We start from the raw sequence: 25,498 nt of genomic DNA, 5'->3' as shown, positions 1-25,498 counted from the left end.
TAGCTCGTTTCAGCTGTCTGTGTATTCACTGCTGCAGTTTGCACAGCTCGCTTTCTGAAACTTTAATCCAAAATCACCACAGACATGTTTGTACTTCTCCTTAAATGAATGCAGAGTTTCCAGACTTTAAGACAGTCGAATGAGAACGTCTGCTTGCTAAGCCACCACACCGAGCCCAGTTCAGTCTGAGTGGAAACCGAGAGCTCTGGGAGGCACTAGTCACCTGAGCAGTATTCTGTTCCTGCTCAGCAGAGTCAGCCCACACCCGAGGACTTTCGTCTTTTGAGTCCATCTCCTCCCTGCCGTGGTGCTCCATGAGGAGAGAGATCTACTGGAGGAATGTCTGGCTGAAGAGATTCATCTGTTCACTGTGTTTCTACTTCCAGAAGACAAGGTGATCTTCAGTAACATGCTATAAAAAGAAAAAAGAAGAGGATGGAGATATTAAAGCAAGTGTGACACACGGAACGGAGGTATGAGGTATTATCATCAGCTACTACACTACAGGAACACACTGCCAGGGTAAAGCAGACTTGGCTTTACAAACACGTTCTCATTTACCATGCTCAAGTTCTGCTGTACAATACTTTCCATGTCCTATTAAGGAGGAAACAATTCAACCATTTCTGCAATCGCACTGAAGGATTGCACTGAATGCCTCCTGCACTGAAAGATTGCACTGAATTCCTCCTGCTCTTCTTTCCTTGGCCACAGGCAGTCCACAAAATACTCTTCACGTTGTCCTTCTGGTACCTACAGGCCCAGGAATCAATAAACGATGCAGAAAATTGACTTTAAGCTTCCACAAGAACACGCTACGTTCAGAGATGCATTACCAGGTTCTTGTTTTGTCTGAAAGAGGTTTTGTTGGAGAACCAGCTGGCTTTACATCCACCAGCAGCTTTCACCTTGGACAGAAGTGCAGTCCCAGTTGGTATTCAGGCAGTGCTACAACAGACAACTTTTAGAAAAAGGAACAGTGAAACTGAAACTCTAATTCATGGGAGCCCAAAGATCCTGACAAATTGCTTCCAGGCTGGGTTTTATTCACCTCTTGCAATTTTACTGGGGCCTCTCAATCTGCCATTGGGAATCTCAGAAGTGTAATTTAGAGCTCTGGCGATTGGTTTAGTCAGTGGTTCAGCACCTGCCCAATCCTTCGTCTCTAACATCATATTAAATCACAGGCCCAGGAATTAGCATGAGGCTGAGCCCATTTCATTTTTCAGCTAGTCCAATTAACTTTATTTTATCCCGAGTGCCTCGCTGGGCTGATCCAATGTCAGTACCCCGTCTGTGCACCGGCAAGAAAGCAGAAGGCTCCTTGCTGATGCTTTCATTCATTTGCATTTTAAATGCAAATTATTTTAGTTATAATTTATTCCCGTAAATGCTAGCAGTTGGCTTGTCACTGACAAACTAAAAAAAGATGAGGAGGAAAAAAACAAAGCAGTGGGCACTTTCTGCCTTCTGCTAATTTTGACAGCAACGAATAAGCTTTGCAGACCTGAGCACTGACTGTACCTCTGGTCCTGGCCAGAACAGGACCAATAGCACCGGGAAGTCTCAGGCTAACGTCACTGAACTGCGCAGTGGAAAAAAAGTCGTATTACTTCCACATATACAAAGAAAAACTGTGGGAAAGATATTTCTGGGCATCGCTAGACAGTCATGCCATTATTGGCGACTAGAGCCTGACATTTGCGCTCTCATGCTGAGCAAACCCAGTACACACGTGCCACACGGTCCCCCACACAAGTAGAGACTGAAGAGCGGTGCCATGGCTGCTCTGACTTCCTATTAAACCCATACGTCGTTAGGTTCTGGGATAAAGGAACAGAAATCCTGTCTGCATTAATATGATTTGATAGAAACCATCCAGAAAAAGCACTGAGGAGAAAAGGAGAAAAGAAATACATGTACTTGCACAAAACACTTCAGCCAGAGGATCTCAGTATGGAAAAATGAAGCGCAGCAAACAATGATCAGGACTGATACCACCAGCCTTGTTCTCCACGTGTTGCAAGCCAGAGTCATTTACAAATAAATATTATAAATACTACAGCACACACAAGCTCTGATAAAGAAATATCATCCATCCCTATACAGTACCTTTCATCCAGCTATCTCAAAGCCTCTTGTTACGTTATTAAGGATTAATTCAGGGCTTTTCTCATACCTAATCCTACTTTCCACTTTCACTGAACTCCCTCGCTCATTTTATCAGGTATATGATCACCAAGGGGTCTAGAACTGCTTGTGTGAAATGTGACAGCATCTATGTCAGTAACATAACCTGAATGACAAATTTTGCATAAAATTAAATGCAAAATGTTGATATCCTTTAGCTGGTTTATCCCAAACAGCTCTTTTTCTTGACCGTCATTATTAATCAAGAGCCAATTCAGGTAATTGCACTAACAATAGCCAGTAGTTTAATCACGTACCTAATGGCTTAGAAAAATAAAAACAAATGCTAGAGGTTTCAAGTTGGGGTGGTTTGGGTTTTTTTATATATATAATTATCCTGTTAGTAACAATGCAATTAAATTAACCAGTGATTGAATTAAGAAAAAGGCACGTTTCTGGCTAATTCCACGTGGTGTAACAAGTAGCAGAATTTCTGGCTGACCTTCCCTACAAGCAGATCTTGAAGGTCTGAAGGAAGATGCTGACTCACTCCTGCAGACTCATTTTGGCACAAATAACTTACAACTTGAGTGGAAAGGAGACCGAAGGCTTCAGGCAGGTCTTTAATAGACAAAACTGGGCATTAAGATTCATAACTGCAAAAAAATAGTACCAAAAAGTTGGAAAAGAAAGCACAAGGCAGTAATTTCAAGTTTCGCCATGGTTCTAGAAGTTAGCACTGATGTCAAACCTCGGGGAAAAAAAAGCAAGGTTGAGCCAAATTGAGTGGCTCGGTGGTGCAGTTTCTATAAATGGGACTGTTATTGCTGTTCTTCACAGAAATGGAAAAAAAAATACACTGCTCAGCCCAGCCAGTTGTGTAGCAATAACCATCAGACAATATTAGGAGCTGCAGGATTTGCTGATGCTTTCAACTTCTCTACTTCAAAATCCATCCTAGGATCTGCCTCCGGTACGCACTCCTACCAAAGACTGGATGTCCATGAACTCTCATCACTTCTATCATCACCAAGATACACGGAAAAACACGTTTCCCTGGAAACACGGATGTGCTGAGTGAGAAGTCGGTGCAAGAGCAGACAGGCCGTATCCCAGAGAGGTCCCAAGGCCAGGCAATAAAGAGAGCCCGAGGCAGGAGCAAGCGTTGAAATGTAGCTGGTACAAAAGCCAACGGTGACACAAGATGCACAGTTAAGGTCAGGAGCTGGAAAGCATGATCTGCTTCAAAGTCACTGACAACAAAACTGCCAGGAAACTCGAACACCTGAGTAAGTTTTCTAACACTGACGACAGAAAAGGCCGCAATAACTTTGCTCACTAGTCCTCCGTAGGATGCTCTCCCTCATTAATCCTGCATGATCTTATTTTCTTTAAATCCCCCTCTCAATATCCATCCCAGCTGTGACACTGACAGCCACAGCGCCTCAAGACTTTAACATTTCCCTGTGGTCTTCTCTCAGCAGAGATGTCTCACTGCACAAGAAAGTGGCAGACGTCCAGCTCAGCACAAAGCCACAGTATTTTTTCAAATTAGCTGCAGGAGAATCGTGATGATCACGTTAAGGTATGTGGCCTCTACACTAAGCCTGTTAGCAATACCAGTTTGGGAGATATAGGTAAAGGAAACACTTATTCTCTCAAAGGGTCTAGCTGGAAGCTTTGCTGATTATTTTTTTTAGCATAAATACATGTGAAACTTTGGGCATCAGCATTGCCAAACAGCTGGGATGCAAGGGAACGCTTTGCTTGCTCCCCGCACTGTTGGCCCACGGATTATCCTTTGCAAGTGTTGATTTTTCTCCCTGTATCTCATACGCATCAGAAATTTTCAGACAAGCTAAACGCCACGGCAAGCACCTCAGTGGGAAGTTCTGCGGTGTCCAAGGGACACACACACACACACGTTATGAGATCTATCACCCAATATATCAACCGCAATTCTGTCACTACCCCAACGCAGGAGCCAGTGCCAACATGTGAGATGCTAAACCATTTACAGAAACTGTGAAGGCAGCATTTTCCTCTCCAAAATAGCAAGCATGCCTCACCCAGTCCATACTGGGTGATGACACAAGCTGAAATGGTAATAGGTATAAATATAACCCAGTATCGCTCCAGTACATCAGTGGCAGGATGCAGTCTGTCATGTATAGCGTGAATCAAGATGTAATGTGAATCAAGAACCCACAAAACTCCCATTACCTTAAAAGAAAGGCACATCTAAATTCAACACTGACATTACCCTGCACATACCCAATCCTGGTGCACATCCTGGCACACGAAATATCTACTCCAGTGGAGATAAGCTCATTCTGACTTGCGTTTGCTGGAGCTCTCTCCGAGACAGCACCCATGGGTGCTGCCCTTGAGCTCCTTATGACGTGCCCACATTTTTCACAGGTAGAAGCACGCTCAGAGTTAGGAAGCAACACCAGTGTGCGGCTCTGCTTATCTCTCGGTGAAGCTTATCAGTGCAGGAACAACCTGGTGCTAACCACGACTAGAAAGCATCTGATTTAGAGTTGGAGCACGGTCACGCAGGGCAGGACGAGTATTCTCCTCCGTGTCCCTGCACCCATCACATCCAGCTGCCTGCCTCATCAGGTCATTGCAAGTAAATCCACCACCTCTTCCAGACAAAACAGGTTCGTTTCGGTGTGGAATTCACATTTACCTTCCGTCTCTCAACACCCTCTGGGGACCTGGTGGTGTCAGAAACCTGTCAGAAAGCCTTCCTCTTTAGTTCTTGCCTTTTACATCCAATCTAAAAATCTCATTAACAGTGAAGCTTCTCCTCTGCAGCTCCTGATGCCTGGAAAGTGTCTTTGTGTCATTGCCTGAACAGTTCATCATCTTTTTGGAAATCTCACTTGAAAACTGCTTTTGACCACTGCAATACTCTCTAACCCCTCTCTCCTGTTCCTGCAGCACGTCCTTTTCTCTGAAGCTGTATTAATAAATCAGCAGCTTTCCCCATTCAGCTCCGAAGGACAAGAAAGCACCGCTCAGGGGCAAAGCACCTCATTCACTATCCAACAGCAACGTCCTCATTAGCCTTGCTGTCCTCAGCAGAGGACACCCCACCCTCAGCCATCACAGCACCCATGCCATGTCACCTCGCAGGTGCACCTGTGACCCCTAACACCTAGGGAATGAAGTGAAGGGTGCTTTAAGAGAAAACCTCCAACAACAGCAAAGTCACTGTTACTTTGTATTTGGCGTGTAAGGATTTTTGACACAAGTTGAATGCAGTGAACTCACACAGTGCTTCAAAGGAAAGCTCAGCTCGAAAATCCAGAGAAAAGCACCACTCAAAAAGAAAAAGATCAACAGTAACCATATTTTCTTGGCATACCTGCTGTTAAGGAATGACAATTTCTTTCAACGCTGGGACTACACAAAATACACAGACAAAAACTCTGAGGACTTCATCTGCTGCAACCCCTCCAAGTCTCAGTAAGGACATTCTGCTGAGAAAGCACCCGAGCCAGTGGCTGCCAAACATTCCTTTTTGTCCCTTCTCTGGGATGAGAAGAATGGGGCACTATTAAAGCTGGGCAAGGGGAAAAGTCCACCTCCCTGCTCAGGGAGCCATAAAGCCACTCCAGTATCTCAAATGAGAATCCACTTTACAATAATGGTGCATAAAACAGCTAATGTGATTTACTCCCCAGCGTAAAAGAGGCTTGCATATAGATTGGGGTTCCCTGCAGCAATAATAGCAGGGGCTATTAGCTTAATCCTTTAAGTACTGAGCTCACTGACCACTCTCTTTCACTGCCAGCCATATGCAAGGACAGCAAGAATTGTTACGAAAGGGGGGTTTTTACGACTATGGGTCTTCCTCCAGCTTTTAATATGAAAGTGATTTATTATGCTCAAAAGGAACATCACATGTGCCTGCAAAAAGCTATATCCCACACTTAAGTTAATTACCCCAGCTTGCCTAGAAGGCAGAGTCGGTGCATTTCCTGAGATCCCTTGGCAAGAGCAGGTTTTCATTGCAGCAAGAAGGTTTCTAACCTCATGGAGGACTGAGTCACGACTGCCGTCTCCTCCTCTGCATTCCCATCCATCAAAAGCACATATTGTTTCAAGGAACTCTGGCTCTGGTGCATTTTGGCTGAACGTTAATAATCAGGTAATATATAACCGCAATATTTATGTTTTACTGGTGAGTTAGAAATGGAAATCATACCTAGGGCTGGGGCAGCAAAGATTATTTATTTCCACAAAAGGAAAAATGGCTTCAATTTATTTAGTCATAATAGAAGAGCTCAGCCAAACCCAAACTCACTCTTTACTCAAATTGTGCATAATGAATCGATCTATCTACATCCTCATGGCACATCCATCATCAAAGCAACAATGAGTTGGAAGAGATCTCTCAGATCTTCAAGGCCAGTCCTCCGCTACTGTGTCTAACGTGTGTCACAGTCCTTTTCCTAAAGGGACAGTGCCCAAGCACTGAAGGTGAGAACACGACAGTCTGTTGCAGCTATTCTTTCACAAAGTATCAGACGAGTGGCTGGAAGTCTAACTGTTTCTGCCACAAAATACAGGAGATAACCAAGCACTCCAAGTGACCCCCAAGAATAGAGGTTAACATCCTACTAGGGGACTACCACATGCTGGGCTAGAGACCTACTTAGATGCAGTTCCCTCTCTAAGGATATCTCTGCTTAGTTTAATTCTTGTATAACCCTGTGTTTCTCACAGTATCTGTCCTGCACCTTCTGAGTGGGCAAAGAGACAAGTTAATTACATTTCTGTATATGCACATGCTCTTCTTAAGTCACCTCTCTTCCCATTTGCTCAACATCTACCTGTCCACTCCAGCAACTAACTTCTTCCTCCCATCCTTGGCTTCCTGAATGTGTGACCACGTTCTTCCTACCATCTTCTTTCAAACGTTTCATATTCTGAGCTCCCTACAATATCATCTGTTACTATCTTGCACTGCAATTCTCAGGCTCCAGCTGCTTCAGACCCTGCCTACTTAATTGATTTGGTTTGTAATGATAGAGGGAGAAGTCTGATAAAGCAAGAAGACAGGGGAAACACGTATTTAAAGTACAACACGACAGAAAAGGAAAATAAAAGGTCTGTATCAAAACCTGTGCTGCAGTGCTACGTACATAGCCTTCAAGGCAGCACTCTCAGGTTTTACTGACACAAAACAAAATTGTACCAACACCACAACATCACCCAGTTCCTCTCCAGCTTCCTCTCCTGCTCAGGCAACTCTTCCCAAAGCTACCTTCAGTTAGAGGAGGTTATTCCCCCTTCCTGCAGGCTGATAGTGCTGCTCCATCCCTCCCTCTGCCACCCCTCTGCATCTCTCCTCTGAATTAAATCACCCCTCTACTTCAAGCTCTTAACATATAGTGCCAGTTAAGGGCTACAACACAACTTCTATTTCTGCATGTTTTACTAGCATGAAATAAGAGTGACAAATAAACCCGACCTCATGTTTAAGTCAAAACAAACTTCACACTACTAAAACAGCCTCCTTAATTAGCTACACTTACAAGTCAATTAAAATTCAGTTTGCACAGCTGACAGCAGCTGCAGGTGGTCAGAAACACACTCCAAGTAGCTGCTGACTGCAGAACAAATTACCATTAAGAGAGCTCATCCAGGGCTTTTCTTTGCAGGTTAGCAGTAAGGGTACCAGAGGAGAGCAAGCAACGCCACAGACCCATTTTTCTCTAAAAACAAATTGTCAATTATTCCATCAGATAATAATAATAACAATGACATCAATATCTCATCCTGTAAGCAAGGTAATAAAGCTGTCTTCGTTTTAAACACCAAACACATAAGAGAAATGTGCACACAGCAAAGTGCCAAAAAGCATCACAATTCAGGAAATAAGTTCTCCATTTACGGATTGACTAGAGAAATACACTCTCTTATAACATTATTTCCTAGAAATGAAGGCATTAGCAGGCTTGAGCCTGCTAATTATTTTATTTCCACAAAAGACTCAAAGAACCCTCTTGTACAATCAGTTGATGACTTATTAGCATTTCATCTTCTCCAATAGAAAGCAAAAAAAGAAAATTCAATCACTGAAAAAATAACAGGAGAAAGTTAAAGTTCAGTATACTCTCTATTCCTATTGAAATTCTGAAAGAGAAACATTGATATGCATCTTATCGAGACCCAGCTTTGTGCTTGTTCATTCTTTAAAGGCCTGTAAGAACCACAAACATATCAGTAATACACTAAGCAGGCTGGTGCACAGATACCAAAAAAGCACATCGCAAATACCGACTGTTCATTTCACTCTCAGGGCTGTGAAGCTCAGTAGCCTAAACCAGGTCTTCAACTCTGATCTACAGACCCCTGCAAGACCCCTTCTGAGGATCTGCAATGAGAAGTTGAGAGGTAAGAGGTGATTGTGCATAGCTTGAGATGTCTCGTACAGGGAAACTAACCCTGTAAAGGGTGAATTGTCCCTTTAGGATGAGTAGTTCTGAAAGACAGAGCACCAGGACCCCATTTTTCCATTCCAACTTAACAATTTAATAAGCTCCCATTAACAGTTTTGTAATGCAACTGTGGCACGGGAGGGGGGACACAGCAAAGCAACACCGAAACCTGGGTAGCAAGAGGTCTGCAGGATCAAACAGCCACATGCTATAACTGTATCTCAGACCACACGAAGGAGCATATTTGGCAGAGGCAACCACCGCCACCGGCACAGAGACCAACGTTAGCCAAGCGGCAGCAAACACCACAGCTTCCACTTGCAGATGCTGCTTCTGCTCACACATGGGCCTTGCCTTTTCCTCCAGGCCCTCAACAGATGGAACCACCTCACGTGGTGGGAATTAGCAGAAGGCCTGAACCCACCAGCCTGGTCCTGCTCTGCCCTTGGACGAGCCTATCCACACAAGCCCCATCCTGGCACCTCAAGGTGGTGGGGCAAGGGCTGCCCTCCCTCCACACCAAGCCCCAGAGCTACCCAGGCCACAGCCTTTCCCTGCTGGGGCCAACAAGGGTATCCAAAGTGCCCCCAAGCACCGCCTTCGGGCAGGGTGGCACCCCATGGGGACAGGAACCCCCTTCCTGCCCTCAGCTCCCCTCAGGCCGGACTGCAGGTCTGCCTCCCCCTCTCCCGCTCATATACCTCCGCGCCCACCGCCGCCATGAGCAACAGCCAATCCGGGGAGGGGGTGCGACGCCCCCTCCCCTAACTAGGCCAATGGGAGGCAGGGGCGCGAGGCACTCGGCCAATCAGGAGACGCAGGTGCCCCCGCCCGCTTCCCGCCACCGCTCCCCAGTGTGAGAAACCACCGCGGCGCCCCCCCCGCCCCGCCCCGCCCCGAGAAAGCGCGAGGCGCCGTCAGCCCCTCGTGAGGGTGCCCAACGGTCAGTCAGCCCCAACCACTGCGGCCGGGGGGGGGGGGGGGGAGGACGGGGGCTGGCGGCGAGGGGCCGCGCCGGGCGGGCACAGGAGAGGGACGGCCCGGCAGCCGAGGGAACTGGTCTAACCACGGGGCGAAGGGAGCGAGCGGCCCAAAGTAATGGGGGGGGGGGGCTGAGGCGCCCACAGTGCTGGAGGGGGGGCGGGAAACAAGATGGCTCCGGCACCCCCCCGCCACTGAGGTGCTGGGGTCCGGACTGTACCATCCAAGGGAGGGGGAGGAACAGGGGTGGGGGCAGCCCCTTCTCCCTCTGTCCGGGGAGGGTGGGGGATCCCGGCTGGGGCGGGGAGGGGGGGGAAGAGGACTGTACCTCTCCCGCGGGGGGGGAAGGGGAATGACTGCGCCCTGCTCCCCCCCCCCCACTCGCGGGAGCGAACGGTTTATCCCGTCCCCAGCGCTAAGGAGCCGCCAGCTCCGGGCGCCATCTTGGGTGCGACTAAAACAACAAGTCCAAAACCCCCGGCGGGTCCCCGCGGCGCCCCCGGATCGGGCTTCCCTCCCGGACCGTCCCATCGCGTTACCTGAGGGGGTCCCGTGCGGGTGCCGCGTCCCGGCCGCCGCCTCCGGCCCCGCTGCGGCCCCAAACCCCCCCACCTGTCCTCACCTCACAATGGTAGCTGCAGAGCGGGAGGGGGGGCGGCCGCCCGTACCTCATTACCATAATCTGCCTGGCAACAAGCCGCGGCGCCGCACGCTGATTGGCTGAAACTCCTCCGCCCGCGAAGATGGGGCACAAAAGTCCTCAAGAAAAGACTCGGAGGCGGCCAGGTCAGGGGGCGGGGGGAGCAAGGGGGGGACCCCGATCCACGGGGAGGGGAGGGGGGGGAACCCCTGCCCGGGCCTTTACTCCCCCCCACCGGGTGCCCGCGACCAATCAGAGCTCCGCTCTCATCCCCGCTCCGCTCCGCCGGGGGCTTTGCCACCAATCAGAGCGCGCCTCTTATCGCGGCGCTCCGCCCCCCCCTCAGCTGGGAGACGAGGTGCGTGGGGGGGGACGCGAGTAGCGCCCCCTGCTGGGAGGGCGGGAGCAGGGCGGGGCGCCCCCTGCTGGCGGGGCGGAGCGGGCGGGGGCGGTGTCCGAGTGACGGGCAGTGATTTATTGGGGCGGGGGGAGCAGCCAGGGTCCCCCCCGGCCCCTTTTACCCGGCAGGGAGGGCCGGGCCCATCTCCCTGTACCCGCTAGACAAGGAGGGGAGCCCCCAATCCCTCAGAGCTCCCAGCCACCACGCTCCGCTGCCCCCTCTGGCAGCCCCTCGGAGTATAATTCGCTTCAACTGTGTCAAAAATAGCAGCCCCGAATAATTTAACTCATAAATTAAAAGCTGAAGCAAGGCTATTAATATCTGCCAAGCATCAGCCCATGAGGAAATGCCCCCAAAAGGGCTCCTTCTGCCTAAACAGGCCCAGACTGGCACTGGCATGTCTTTTTTTTCCCCACACTATATGTGTCCCAGTCCTAAATGTCAGCTCAGAGAAGGATAATAATTACTATTGTTCAGAAATTTAGCTAATTGGTCATTCCAGTGGGGTTATTGCCATCTTGTTGTTCCTGTTCTTCTTAAAGAGGTGTTTGTATTATGGTGGCATCGAAAAATACTGCTTTTATTCCTTGTTTGCCATTAGCATACGCTCAGAACACTATTTGATCTAGTTGCTCAGTAGATATTTCTTAAATAAGACAATCTCCATCTTTAGTACCTTTTAAGTTTATTCCAAATAATGAACTGTTTATCATTTATACATAAAAAACACTGTTCCACTGAAGCGTGGGCAGCTACAGATCCTGCAATGGGCCATTGTGGCTGATGAACCCAAAACCTAGTAATGGAGGAAGGGGAAATTGTGGTGAAAGTTGAATCCCTGCTTTTACAAAAAGCTGCTTCTGCTTGTTCTTCAGCCTAGGAGAAGAGCAACAGGGTCAGATCTTGGTGCAATTAAGCCTACTTCTCCACTAGGTCTGTCTTTTTAAAGCCTGGTCTTTCACATTAAGAGCATCAGGTGTATATTGAAACCATCACCTGTTGTACTGACCCATCCCTTCCATGAGCAATCAAGATTAAAAATGAAAAAGCAGAGATGCAAATTTTCTAACTTGTGCTTAGGAACTTGACCCTAAAATGTTCGATAAGAAAGGATTTTAAAACTGAAGTGAGCAGAATTCATTACCAATTAGAAGTTCATTGTTTTATTTTTTCCCCTCCACAATACTTTCTTCCTCCTCTGGGCATTTCTCCTAATTTTAATTATGAAAGTTGAGTCAATTTATTCCTTCAGCCTATGAAAACAGTTTCCATTTCATTATACCATACTGAAACACGGTGATTAACAAATAGCACAAGGAAATACATAATGAAAATAATCAGTTTTGTTTGGTCTTAAGTCTTAACAGCTATATGTATTATTTTAAAAAATGAAAGCATTTTCAGTATTTTTTGTTAGGGATTTCCAAGAGTCTCCCTAACATTTTGAAGAGTTACTGACTCAATACAAACACACTATTGTGCCATGTTTTCATACATAGTTCTACAACTGGACACAACACAACACATGACCTCAGTGCTGTCCATTCCTGGTACATGGGTCATGTTACTCCACAGGTTTTTTTTCCCCCCCCCCCGCCTCCCTCTCAGCTTGGAAAGATGGATTCAGTGCAAGTGTAGAGTGGATGCAACAAACTGCCAGATGCAGAAGCAGCATGCTGGTACAATTCATCGTCTGCAGTATCTGGACTCTGATGTAATGGCTATTGTATTTCCCACATTTAATGTGTTCTTTCTGATGCTCCAGCACAGGCTTTGTTTCTCCAATAGCCTCATGCTGTCAGAGAGAGAAGCCTTTGCATTAAGTTTATTTTTTTTCTAATCTTCACAGTTCAAATAAGCTACATAAAATTTCCTCATTTGCCTATATTGTCTGGAACAGTGCTGCAACCTTTCATTGAATCCTCCTCTTCCCCCCCATCTCCTGGGTCATCAGATCTGTCTCCACCTCTGCATCCCCTCATTGGTACGCTGCTGTTTCAGCACTGCACGTGTCCTGTCTTGCCTGTTCTCTCTCTTCCCTGTGGCCACCACAAGGCTCATTTTTCCAGACCACAGCACTGTCTCCCCCATCGTGTGTGCTGACATAGTCCTAGCGAGGGCCATTTTCTCCCTCATTTCAGGTTCCAGCTGGAAAAGCGTACTGCAACCTCACTCCATTTCATCTACTTGCAAATATCTTTTTGACCCAACTCTTTGCCTTGAACCTCTTCATCCATTCCCTTCACCTAGAAAACCACTGCCACAAGTCTTAGCCTTAAAAACAAGCCTCCCACACCTGGACCACTGTCCCCTAAAGCTGCTCACCAACTCGGTCTTTCAGACCTCCTAGAAAGCTTTTCTGTTCTTTTCCTGTCTTTGTTTCTGTTTTTTTGGGGTTATTTGATTTCTCTTCATGACATCCCATTTTGAGAAGCATATAGATTAAAACATGACAAAGAAAATTGCTCAAGTGCTATCAACTCATTTGAGTTATAGAAGCAGACAATGCCTTGCTGGCCCTGTTGACCTCCTGGACTACATCTGTGCATGACAAGTAGGTGCTTGCATCTACATTTCCAAATTAATCTGTGCACAGAATTGGGCTATGCATTGTCCTACCCAACTAACTTCCCTTGTGCAAGTCAGCAGCTGGCTGTGATTTAAAACACCAATCTAGAAGATGGAAAAACTTCAGCTCTCTCCATGTTTCTGTTAGAACCTGTTAAATTATAACGCAACTGAGATGTAATTACTTTACATCCTGCACAGAGAATACAAAACATGAAGGTAGTGATATGAGTTCACTGGTTTAGAGCAAGCAAGAATAAATTTATTTAAGATGGCCTCATGTAAAACACATACAAATACAATAAAGTTATCCTAGTTTGGTTTTCAGGATCATTTCCCCTCCCAAAAAAGTGTAACTATTTTTTTAAACAAGCTGAATTAATCCCCTTATACAGGAAAGGTTTGACTAAAATAAGTGTGTTTTAATAGCATCTACCCACTCATCTCAAAATTTTAAATGATTTCACTTAAAACTAAATTAAAAACACACAATTAGAGAAAGCATTTCATCACATACATTTGCTATTGGCTACCCTTTTGCCTGATCTGTACCCACCCAAATGGCATTTATCCCCCAATGTTTATTAAGAAATATAGGCAACAGGCAGAGTAATAAGTGCAGAAGCAATTGCCATGGCCTCCACCCCATAATCTTTACTGTGCATTTAGTAAAAGGTGCATCAAGTCTTAGGAAAAGGGAAATTTTCAGTTCACCATGAAAATCTATTTAGGAAAGCCACGCTGTGGTGTAGGGAGGGTAAAAGCAAGTTGTGGCTGCAAACATGCCTGCAGGGAAAATACTTTGCTGCCCACACACCAATACCTCGGTGACTCCATTGTAACAATATTTATTAAGGCTGCTGCTGCTTCTGGTGGTGTCTTGAGATCTTTGGGTTTAGGGGAAGATAGAAATCAACCAAGAGAGTGTAGGGTTTCACCATTTTTCATGTAAACTGCCTGTTTGCAAGTTTTCCCAGGGTGAGAAAAATAACTTCTCATTTTTCTTGTGTACAGCTGCTACTGTGGAGTCCTGGCCCTCAAGCAAGGCAGCCGGGTGGCTGTGGTACCAGTGAATGCCCCAGCTCAGAGGCTATGGCATGCACAGGAACACCAAGGCAGCAGAGTTGTTCTTTGCATGGCAAGACTTTAATTATTGGAGCATTTCCCAGAAATCTGCACTGGACAGATGTAGTTCAACTTCAAATCCAGGTCAGCTACTACTTCATCTGCAATTACTATTTAGTACATGCATTTTTTTTCTCTTAGTAAGATGTTCAGCCTAACAATACTTGACTGAAAGTACCCAGCTTTGTTGGCTGATCTTTTACTCGAGTTCAGGTGTCACCACTATCCAGTTCTGGTTATGTAGGAGCATTGTCATGAGTAGGAAATAATTGGTGCATCAACTGCAAAGTAAATGCAGAGGCTGTTTGGGTTTCCTCTCCTTTAAGCAAGCTGGGATGACTCAGAAAACTATTACCAATGCTTTTTGATATTTGAGTTTGCAAAGAAGTTGAAAAAAGATTGAATACTCTCTATTAAAATTAGTCCTGTATCTAGGCATTATAATGAAGCCTTTAAAAATCCTCATAAAGATTTACAGGATTTAAAGGATTTTTAAGTTTTCTAGAGAGTTTCACTGTCTCCAGCCCTGGGAAACAACTTGTTAATACACATCTTTTTTATAGTTATTTTTGAAAAAGTGATGATGACATGATAGTCTTACCCAGTCTCTGCTGGGAAAGAAGGGATCTTCAGAGATATTCCTCCCACTTCTGGATATATTTAGTAGATAAAGAAGAGATGCAACATGGGAAAAAAATCCAATGATAATTTATGGTAGATGTTTAAACAGCAGCCACATTTTTTTAAGAAAATGATATTTTATGATCTAATTTAGTATGTGCCAACCCCAGGCTCTGGTTATCAGGGCTTTTTATGGAACAGCAAAAAGCAAACCCCCTAGCTGGAAAAACTCAGTATTGCTTTTCAGTATGTCTAAAAATATTTACATCTGTCAGATGGTCAGTCTCCCTCCTTCCCAGAATTTAAAAATTAAAACTAACCTTCTTAGGGATGTAGGAGCTGGCAGGGGGTTTCCAAGCCACCAAGTCTTCTCCATCACAGACACCACAGTATATGACCTGAGCAGAATTTCTTTTCAGAGGAACTAAAATTCTTTGTTCTTGCAGCCTTGAAGAAGAAACTAAAAATGTAGCAAAGACAAGTTTTTTTTTCTCCAAGGCCCATTTCTACTTATTTGTTCTTGTGCCAATATTTTTATGTAGCTTAAATAAGGGACTTATTTCTTTCCCTAGTGTTTACTCTCCTGATATATTTATAGACAGCAGTCAGGGTCTCTCCTGGAGTTTATTTTGTTGGACTAAGCAAGCCAGATTTCTTTCATCTTCTCCTACATAAGATGTTCCTCATTCTCCTATCTGTCTCACTAACCCCTCTACTGGAGTGGGGCAAGAGGGCATTTAAAAAGCTTTCATCTTACAAGATACATTTTCTAAAGCAGTTTTAAAAACCTCTGTTGATTTCTAAGGGTAAGAAAAACTTCCCCTGGGATGTCTCTAGTTGTTCTTTAAAAGTCTGGATCTCCAAGCTTGTGAAACTACTCACCAACTACAGTTCCATCTTTCAGCACATGAAGGAGACGAGCAATGCTCATCTGAAGAGGACAGTCAGAGTCATTTAAGAATCCAGGTCATCAGGCAAGTTCAAGAGAATGAGGTAGGTCTGAGATCAAGACAGGAATTAAACCTACAGGTCATGATATAACCTGGTGAGGACAACAAGGATGAAACAAAAAATCCAATAATCACTTAGCAAGTCCATAGCAATAAGACAGACTCAAGATAAGAGGTGATGTTAGAGAACCCCATCCAAAGAGATGAACCCCAACCCTACTCTAGAACCATTCAAACACAGACTGAGGGCCCAGGGCTCCACTTAAATACAGCTCCTGGGTCTGTGGATGGAGGCTCCAGGTGAATCTGTTCAGGATCAGTAAGATTTATTAGTGGCCTCGGGTCCCTAGCAGGGTGTTACATTGCTCTATGGCTGTTGTAGGTAAAGCTTTGTTCTTGTAGCAGTCCTGGTTTTAGGCAAAATAGGTTTGGATTTTTTCTTAAGGTTTATTGTAGAGTTTGTTGTAAGTATAATGCTTGTAGTGTTGTACTATTTATTGAAATGCTGTGGGCCTGGCTCAAAAAAATGCGCTATAGTTTTAGTAGGAGGCTGTATGCTTTACCTTCTTCTGGTGTGGGTGATTTGTTTTTTTTTTTTTATAAGGTTTGAGTCTTTACTTACTACATTCTCAAATTTTTCCTCAACCTTTTATTCTAGTGAGTAGGAAGTTGAACCTTTAAAAAATATACTGCTGAAATTTTTCCATTTTAGTTATGGGATTTTGTGGTTAAGCATGAGGAAAAACAGCCTTTGTAACATTAGCAGCATTGCATTGTTATTAACATCTTTGGTATAGGAGATTGTGGTGTCCTGTTTGAGCACCTGACCCTGCAACAGGGTGGGGTTTGTTGATTTAGAGGCTGTTTTGGATTGCATTCAAAATATTTTTGCAGAGGAGTTCTTTGCAGTGGGATGTGTCCTTCAAGAGGATAGTTGTGTTGGTGGAAGAGAAATGTTTACTTTAGTGACTGATTAGTTTAAAGAAGGGGGTGTTTTGAAACTAAACTGAGTTTGAAAGGTAAATATATTCCACCCACGCTATAGATTGATACCTGAACACCTTCAAAAACAACTGTCTCAAGAGAACAGTAGGCATCAAGTGTTGTAAATGTATAACAAGTGCCAAGATTTGTCAGTGAGTTCCATGCTGCTGTATCTCTAAAGCTGACAAAAAGGAAATGGTATCATCTGAGACAGCCATTAAGATTGAAGCTGCAGCCTCTGCCCTGGTGCAGATGGCTACAAATGAAAATCTGCTGCCAGCCAGACAGGAAAAACATGAAAATTTTTCATGGAGGAAAAGTGTAGAGCTGCCCAGAGCAAGGAATTCTGGCAGATCCTCCACTGTGCTTCAGACAAATGACGCTGGAGGAGGAATGTAGATGCTGTGGGCTATGAAGAAATAACGTGTCAATCTGCTTCCCTAAAATCCTTTTAGTGAACAGAACATAACCCAATTATTTTGAGCCAGCCTCCTTTTTTTTTTTTTTTTCAGGAAATAATCCTTGTTGTCAAAGCTCATGTGATGTTATTCAGGTGCTCCCAAATGTTATGCATGCCAGGTGTGCCCAGGCACCTAGCCAGCTTGACCTGAAACAGAGGTGTTTTCTTCAAAGCACTGGATTTACATGGTAGGGTGAGAGCATTCTTTCACAGTTATGACAGTACTTAACATTTATTTGTTATTACAGAATTGTTCAACTGTTGCTTTGAGCGCTTGTAACCTCAGCCTGCATCCAGTGGAAAAGTTCAGGATTTGCTCACCTGAGCATGAGGCTGCAGTTCACAATAAAATATTTGCTGCTCTTCCAGCTGAGAGTGCTTGTGTGTCCTGTGTGATGTTAGATTTGCTCTGCCTTAATTTTTCAGGGACTTTTTTTGTTACAAGAGTTTTGCTGTCAGAGTAGAATTGGTATTTCACAGTGCTCTAAAATCCATTTGCTTGGGAAGACTGTCCTGAAAGCTAATACACTACACTGAAAGCTCAGGTAAGATCTGGGCTGTAAGTTTTACCAAAGGATCCCAGAATTTGACCCCTGTTTTTCAAAATGCACTGAAATTTGCTGCTGAATAATAGAGGAGCACAGTAATAGCAAGGGCATTTCTTAAAGCAAATTTGGAGTCATTTTGATGAAGAGATTGCTGCAGGCCCATCCAATCAGTATCTAATTTTTCCACTGAAATGTCTTTTTTGCTACCAGGGTAAGATTGCCTTGAAAGTTACTATTTTAGTTCCTGAGATGTTTCAGGAGGCAAAGGAGAATACACCTAATACACCTAAGATGCGTAAATCATTTTTATACTTCTCAGATCAGTCTGATAAGGCTGAATTCATCTCCTTGCTGAGTTCTGTTTCATCTGAGAATACCCAAAGAAGTTGAATGAGCCACTTCACATCCTTGTGGTCCTCCTCAAAAGCAAAAGGTTGTAATAAAATGTCTCCTGTGTTAATTTTTGTAATGAAGTCTGGAGCATGGCTCTCTTTCTCTGCCCTCTCCTCACTAATTCCATGCAGAACTTCTAGGAAAGCGGCTGGTGATGCCTGTTTTCATTTTTTCCTTCCCAAGTTTGGCCCTTACCTAGTTTTATTTTGACCCATTCACTTTTTCTTATAGCAGTTGCAGAAACTGTAGGAAAAAATATGTTACAAAATAATATTTCATTTAATATAGAGTAACTGCAACACAGCAAAAACACATTAAAGGTGTAATTAGGACTAAAAGACAATTCAGTATTTCTGTAACACCTGCTGGGGGTTTATCTCCTTTCATAGTCTTTCAGCAGGTTTTGTTTAACAGCTGACATGGTGGTTGATAACATAAATACAAAATAAAAATGAATGAAAGAGCCCTCTACTGTACAGAATGCAGCCTTCTTTCATGATGAAGTACTCAATAGTGAATCGTGCAATTGTTGAAAAGCTATTGGCAAGCATTTGAGTTGAAGGAGGAAAAAAGACTTAACGTGTGTAGTATTTTTTGTTCCTTCCTTTAAAGAAAAGTTTTCACAATGCTAGAACCTTTAATGAAGAGAACAACTTATGTAGCTGTAAACTCATTTGATTCTCATTTTTCATTGCTGTGCTTCTTGGATGCTTTTTTGGTAAATTATTTCCTGCCCTGTGCCAGATGCTGTTTTTTTCATTCACAATGAAGTGATAGTCCTTTGTGAGTGATATCACAGTATTATACCACAGCCCTTATTGTGACTTCTCAAATTTAACGTACTGAAATACATTCTTTGTTGGTTGTTTGGGGACTTTTAGATCTAGGGTTTGATTGAAGTCAGTCTGTAACAAAAAAGAGAGAACAGAGCCCAGAGAACTTGGACAGTGTGTGATTTGCAGAAAAACATGGAAATAAAAGAAGGGCAAAAAGGAAAAGATTGAATATTTGATATATTCTTGTATAGACAGAAGAAAAACTTGAAATAAGAGTTGTGTAACTTGTTGTTTTTCAGGTTTTGAGATGGTCTAAGTATTTAATCGCTGACCCTGCCAAGGGATTTGTCCATGGGCTTGTGCTGGGCTGCTGCAAGCGATGCTGGATCAGCAGGTAGAGCTGGCTAGGGGGGACCTGGGTTGGGGTCTGCTCCTATTTCACACCACTGTGTGTGCTCTGGCTCCGTGCCCACGAGCTAAAGCAAGTGTACCCAAAGACAAATAATTTCTAGTTCTTCAACTACATCAGAGTTAGGCCCTTCTAAACTTAAGCTAGAAACTGTTTCCTTTTAGACATGTGGTCTGTGGGTTTCATATCGTGATGACACAGTTCCATCCTTTGCTGGTATAAGGTTTATTAAAACTGGTGTATGTTTTTGTGCCCATGTCCATACGCACAGAAATGAATTCTTTCGAAGGGTTATGTAAAGGTGTATTTTCCAGGAGACAGAACAAATACAAGGAATCCAGTTGAGTTGCCTGATGGTTCAAGGAGTGGAGCAATCCACATTTTAAATGTGGGTTAGAGCGCTTCTTATCCCCTAGGTCTGTGTGTGCCCATGTGTATGTGTTTAACCATAAACTGATATAAGGATATAATTAGACATGCTTATTTTTCCCCCTTTAAAACTAAACTGGTAGTTGTAAAGAAGAAAGTGAGATGGAAGATGTTCCTTTTGAAATTGGTAGGTAAATATTGGTCTAACATCTTTGCTAAGTAGACACATTTTTGGAGAGCTTTTTAGCCTTTCCAGTCAACAAAGGAGCTGGCAAACAGGTCTGTCATCCAGCTATATTTTCAGGAAGTATGGAAAAGGTCTGGTTAGACTTCTTAACAGAAAAGAGGGAGACATTTATAATACCTGATGGAATATTGATATATCTAGATGTGCTGATATAGGAGATTAAAAAAAATAGAAAACGTGGTCAAATTTTGCCCTCATTGTAGTCCTCTGAGACTGCACCAGGTAATATGCTGAGGGAAAACTTAGCCAACAGCAGTTTTGAGGGAAACTATTAAAATGCAGATAAATGAAGATGTCTGGCTGACCAGAAGAATCTGTATTCATGTGGTGAATGTTTCATTACTCATCCTGCAATGCTTTCTGAAGTATATTTTCGTATCATCATTTCCCATTTTAAATTCAGCTCTTAAATCCCAAAAGGGAATTAACTACCAGCCATTTGCATTTTAAAGGGAAAACTCAAACCTCAATAGAGTGCTCTACTTAAGACTCCTTTTATATAACTTAGCCAATGAGCTGCATGTGGGTAGAGACCTTAGGGAGTCAACCAAATGACTGAGATGAGGCAGGAAAGCCTAGGCTGGGAAGAAGCCTTGTAATTTTCTTCATAAAATGCAGAATATGCTGGTATCGGTGCAAAGCTCTCCTGTGAACTGGTGTTTTCATTATCATGGGGCAAAACGCCTTTATTGTTGGGGGAGAAAGCCTTCAAGCTTTGGCAAACTGGGCTGGCTAGAGCACAGGCTACTCTTCCCATGTGTGAGAGAAAATCATAGGATAACGTTGTAAAATAAAAAGAACAACTTTGAATTCAGCCCTTTGCAAGACATGGGAAAAGACAATCGGAAAGTTACAGGAGAAGCGACATGGGCTTTGTTAAAGCAAAGATTTCTCGGGGGCTGACTCATCTTCTGATAAAATGTGATTCAGCAGAGGAATGGAGGGGGCTGTTCTCCCCCTCGGGCCATGGGTTTGCGGGTGGAAGTTGTAGGCGGTCCACTCCTTCCCTTGGAGACATTGGGATTCATCTTCTACTCAGATGCCCTAGTTCCTTTCAGCTGTGTCTTGCTGCATGCTTTTATGCAACTGGAACAGACTTCAAATAGATGTATGTATGTATTATCACCAAGAGAACCTATATTCTGGCTTCTTGCTGCCTTAGGACCTTGAAAGCTGTAAAAGTACTGCTACTTCTCATTTTCTTGTGGCCCTCCAAAGAACTGTACATTTCAAAGGTTATAAAAAAGCCAGTGCAGAATATGAAACCACTCTTAAATGAGTTAATAAATAAATAGCAATAGAGAGCACTGGCTGTATTTGAGGAATTTAAAAAGATGTAGAGTGAGGTTTGCAAATATGAATTCCTGTGCCTGGGAATTACAAAATCCCACTGATTTCCCCCAAAATGTGTTGAAGACTAACAGTCTTGTGCTAATCAGCCCAAGACCCTTCAGCTCCTTCCCAAAGTGTGGTCCAGTGGCAAGCACTGGAGGGCAAAGCCACAGGTCCCTGCAGTACCTGGTGCACAACTCCCTTGTCTCCAGGGTGCACATTTCAAGAAACTAAAATAAATATTCCTGTGTTGATCTAAGAAGAATGACTGGGAGCCATGAGGCTTCTAATGATGATTGTAACAGGAAATGTAACTTAATGTTTGTTTAAATAGAATTATGCAAGTTGCAGCTGTCTATGCTGATATCAAAGTGAGGAAGGAGGGGATTTTTGGTGGAGTTATTTTGTTTTTAAGTACACCAGAAAAATAAGTACTTAAGTATCACGCAGCGGATGGAAAACAACAGATCCCAGTAATAAAGCTTTGCTGTATCAGACATGACATGTCTCCTAGACATTTTAAAATCCTTATTGTCTGTTCCTGTGTCATATGTTACTTCCTAACACACCCCATTGCTGGCAAACTGAGTAACTGCACAAACAAGTGATGGGGGGAAATAGAAGGTGACTTCAGTGTGCCATAAAAGAGCTTGTTAGCACAGGTTATTCCTTGATGCCTGATGTAACAGGCACTGAATCAGACCTGATTGCAGAGGGAGGGGTAGATTTTTTTGTTGAATTGCACTTATCTTCAAAGCTGCTGCAGATGATTCTACGTTTATTCAACAGGACAAGTCCTGAGGTTTTTATATTTGATGTTGTTCATTGCTGTGCCATTTGTTACGATGATTTGGCTTTTAATCCACCAATGAATACTGAATGAAGAATTCAATCATGAATCAGGTCTCTTCTTTTGCTTGCCAGTAATACAAGCCATTTTTATTTTAAATTTCAGGTTTCTTTTACAGTACATGACAAAAATAAATTAGAGTGGCAAGAAGTGAAAATTGTTCCTCTCAAGCAACTCTCCTGCATCAATGCTTAATCTTTCCATTATGTGTGATAACATTAATCATTCTACTGTAATATTTGACAGACACATTTGTGGGACAAATTCAGATCTAATATAAAATCTGCAATAATACTGACTTATGTGGAACTGCAGCTAATTATAACATATTTGAGTTTTCATCTTTCATGAAAGACCTCTATAAAATGAACAACCTTTCACACCGCTGAAATGAGACTGTCTGAGTGCGACTGGGAAGCAGACGAGGGGAGAGGGAAGAAACTTTGTCCAAGGGCAACAGGAGAAATCTCAGCATCGTAATGAGCCCGTATCTGTGTAAAATATGCTCAGTTGTTGGTGAATTCTCTTTAATTGTGGGTATTTTTCTCTTTAAGCTCTCGTATGGCTTCTCTACCACAAACTGCACTGCTCAGCTTATTTAAGTTGGAATGGTTTGGTTGCCTTGATATATGAAGGACTGATCCGGCCATCTTCAGAGACTAAATGACACTTCTGTCTTCACAGGTGGACTAGAAGAGATAAAGACGACAGGATGCATTCAGCCCATTGTAGGAAGATGCTACAATGCAAGAGGGTGAGAATTTACTAAATATTTTCTGCAGTTCCTCCCTCCCTCTTGTTTCTTGACTATGCCTTTATTTCTAGACCCCTGCCTTTTGAGTTCCGTGTGTCAGTTTTTTGCTACAGCTCTTTGCAAAAGCATCAGGCATTATTCTGCCTTGAGATCCTGCCAGTGCCCAAAGCCTCGGATCCACCTGGAGAGAAAAAAATGAGCAGCATAAATACCCAGTCTGTACATTCTGAAAACTGATCGTTAGCTAAAAAGGTGGTTTGGCTCTCTTCTATTTTTGCATTTGGGATCCTAAATCTGAGTGCGGGCTCATTACTCTATTGAATTATATATTAGAGGTAATTTCCTTTCCTGGATAGCGAATCCTACAGATGTGCAAATCTATTCCAAAAAAGATTGCTTGTATCTTCCAGACACTGCATTTGTCTTGGGTAGTCTTCCTCTTCAGAACAAATTGTCCAGTTAAATTCACTGTGATTATTGGTTTTGCCCTCCATGTAGAAAATGAGAGGATATCATAGACTTGGCACATTTTCCAGATGCTGAGATTCATATGCAGAGTACTGAGGGAGCAGCAGCTTGCTTTAGCAGCCACATTCTTGTTGTGCTAGCCTTAAGCATCCTCAATTGATGTATTTTTCATTTTCCACTGCATTGCCACCTTTTCTGTGCTGATGTGCTTCAGCAAAGCAGTAATATGTCTAAACCTAAAAGAAGGGGTTATTTTGAAGTTTGCAGTTATGGTAGAGTGAGTATTAATGTTAAGATAGGTTCCTTAACAGTCTGTTACATGCTGTAGGCAAGGATCGTGCTGGTTGAGATTAACCTAGCAAAAACTGCTGTTTGACTCTTCCCCCTAGAAAAATCTCTTGATACCTGCATGAAGTTATTATGTGAAAGCCAGATTATAATGGCACTGTTTCAGGCACAGAACAGAGCAGCAGGAAAATGGCCATCAAGAGCTAAGGATTCAGATACAATAAAGGAGAGACTTTTCCTCCCTTCCCTGCCAAGCCCTTCTAAACATGTCTTTGAGCAGAAACAGAAAGGCTTGTTGTCCACCACTGTTTACTGTGTCACTTCCTTTTCACAGATTCCTGTGCTGTTTTTCCTCATGCCTGCAATTACTCCTCTTATCCCTGTTTTTAAGGTATGTCTCCACTTGCAATGCATCTGTTCTTATTCTCTGTCCTTTCACTTCTCTAAACTTCATTGTATTCCCATAGAAATCACATTTCTTTTTTAAACTCCTGTCTGCCTTGCATTATCTTTTAAGGCCTAGGAGGTCTCTGCATCTTTTCTGTTACCTTCTTTCTGTGGAACATCTTGATCCTCTGTGTATACCTTATATCTTAAGCCCAGTTTCTTCAGGGGTTTCCTTCATCTCACTGCTGCTGGACTTCCTACACCTTGTCTGCAATGTGATGCCCTTTTGAGTTACAGATGAAAGACCGAGTTGCAAAACTGCAAGAACCCTAGACTTCCACAAAGAAATTTTGCAGCCAAATATAGATGTCCAATTCCAGAGCAGGTTGGCAACTTTCTGATGTTAATTTGAGTTTTGGAGAAGTATTATTTCCCAAAGGCACTTATATAGCTGGATGTTGGGTCAAGTTTTAGTTGACTAATAAGTCTTGCATTGCTTTATGCCCCTCATACAGCCTTGTTAACAGATAAAGCCCAGTCCTAAGCGCAGTATGGCTTGTGATGAGTTGTGGCAGTTAACTGTATATTGTTCATGCAAGTTGGGTGGTACATTTTTTCTAGCAGCACTGTTTAGTATTTCTTATGTTGCTGAATTGTGCCTGAATAAGGAGTTCTCTTCACTCAAACCCACCACGTGCTGTAGTCGTTTTCTAAATTCAGTTTGCATTCTACCTCCTAAAACCAAGGCTGACTCAGCTCTACCATATAGAGCTAGTACGAATGAAATGATCTGCCATTGAAATCTTCAATCAAGTTTTTTAATTAAAAGAGCTGCATAACATTGCCATTCACAGGCTACATCAATTTTATGCTTTAATTTCTGGGGTTTAAGAGAATGGTGAGAATAATCAAAGACTTTCTTACTTCTGTGAACTCATTCTCCAGCTACTGGCAGGATCTCAGGACATCAATTTGCTAAAGTTGCTGTTCCCAGTGACTTTAATGGTACCAGACACATTCCTTGCTGACTTCTGTTTGCCCTTTTTATCAAGAGTTTAACATTGCCCTTTCAGGGCACATTTTTGCAATCAAAAATATGCTCTTTCTGTTTACACAGTTGTGGTCTTGCAAGTGATAATGGGCAGAGATGTTCACTTGAAACATTTCTCACAGAATAAACAGTAGCAGCCAAAGGTGAGGATGAGATTCTCACTAAAAGTGCACTAAAAGCCCTGGAGCCAAGCGTATAAAACAGGATGCTTGGAAGGAAATGAAAGCTGCCACCTACCTAACAGGGTTAACAAGGGGAAAGGTGTTCTAGGGAATGCTGCAGCCTTGCAGCATTCATTCAAAGTGGTAC

General features: G+C 43.4%; 1 protein-coding gene across 2 annotated transcripts in view; it reads right to left on the bottom strand.

Annotated features, from left to right (window-relative positions):
• The window catches only part of PRDM10 (PR/SET domain 10), a 42,315-nt gene extending 32,098 nt beyond the window's left edge, over positions 1 to 10,217 (bottom strand). For both annotated transcript variants that reach the window (XM_068418192.1, XM_068418193.1), the window contains exons 1-2: positions 10,109 to 10,217; positions 224 to 412 (exon numbers count right to left, since the gene is read on the bottom strand). In XM_068418192.1, coding sequence (XP_068274293.1) covers positions 224 to 316 — 93 coding nt within the window. In that variant the 5' untranslated portion in view covers positions 317 to 412; positions 10,109 to 10,217. The remainder of the gene's footprint in view (positions 1 to 223; positions 413 to 10,108) is intronic.
• Positions 10,218 to 25,498: the final 15,281 nt, after the last annotated feature.

The sequence above is a fragment of the Nyctibius grandis genome, chromosome 25, assembly GCF_013368605.1.
Source record: "Nyctibius grandis isolate bNycGra1 chromosome 25, bNycGra1.pri, whole genome shotgun sequence".
Lineage (NCBI taxonomy): Eukaryota > Metazoa > Chordata > Aves > Nyctibiiformes > Nyctibiidae > Nyctibius > Nyctibius grandis.
Note: the sequence above shows the minus strand (reverse complement) of the source record. Positions and strands in the feature narration are given on the sequence as shown.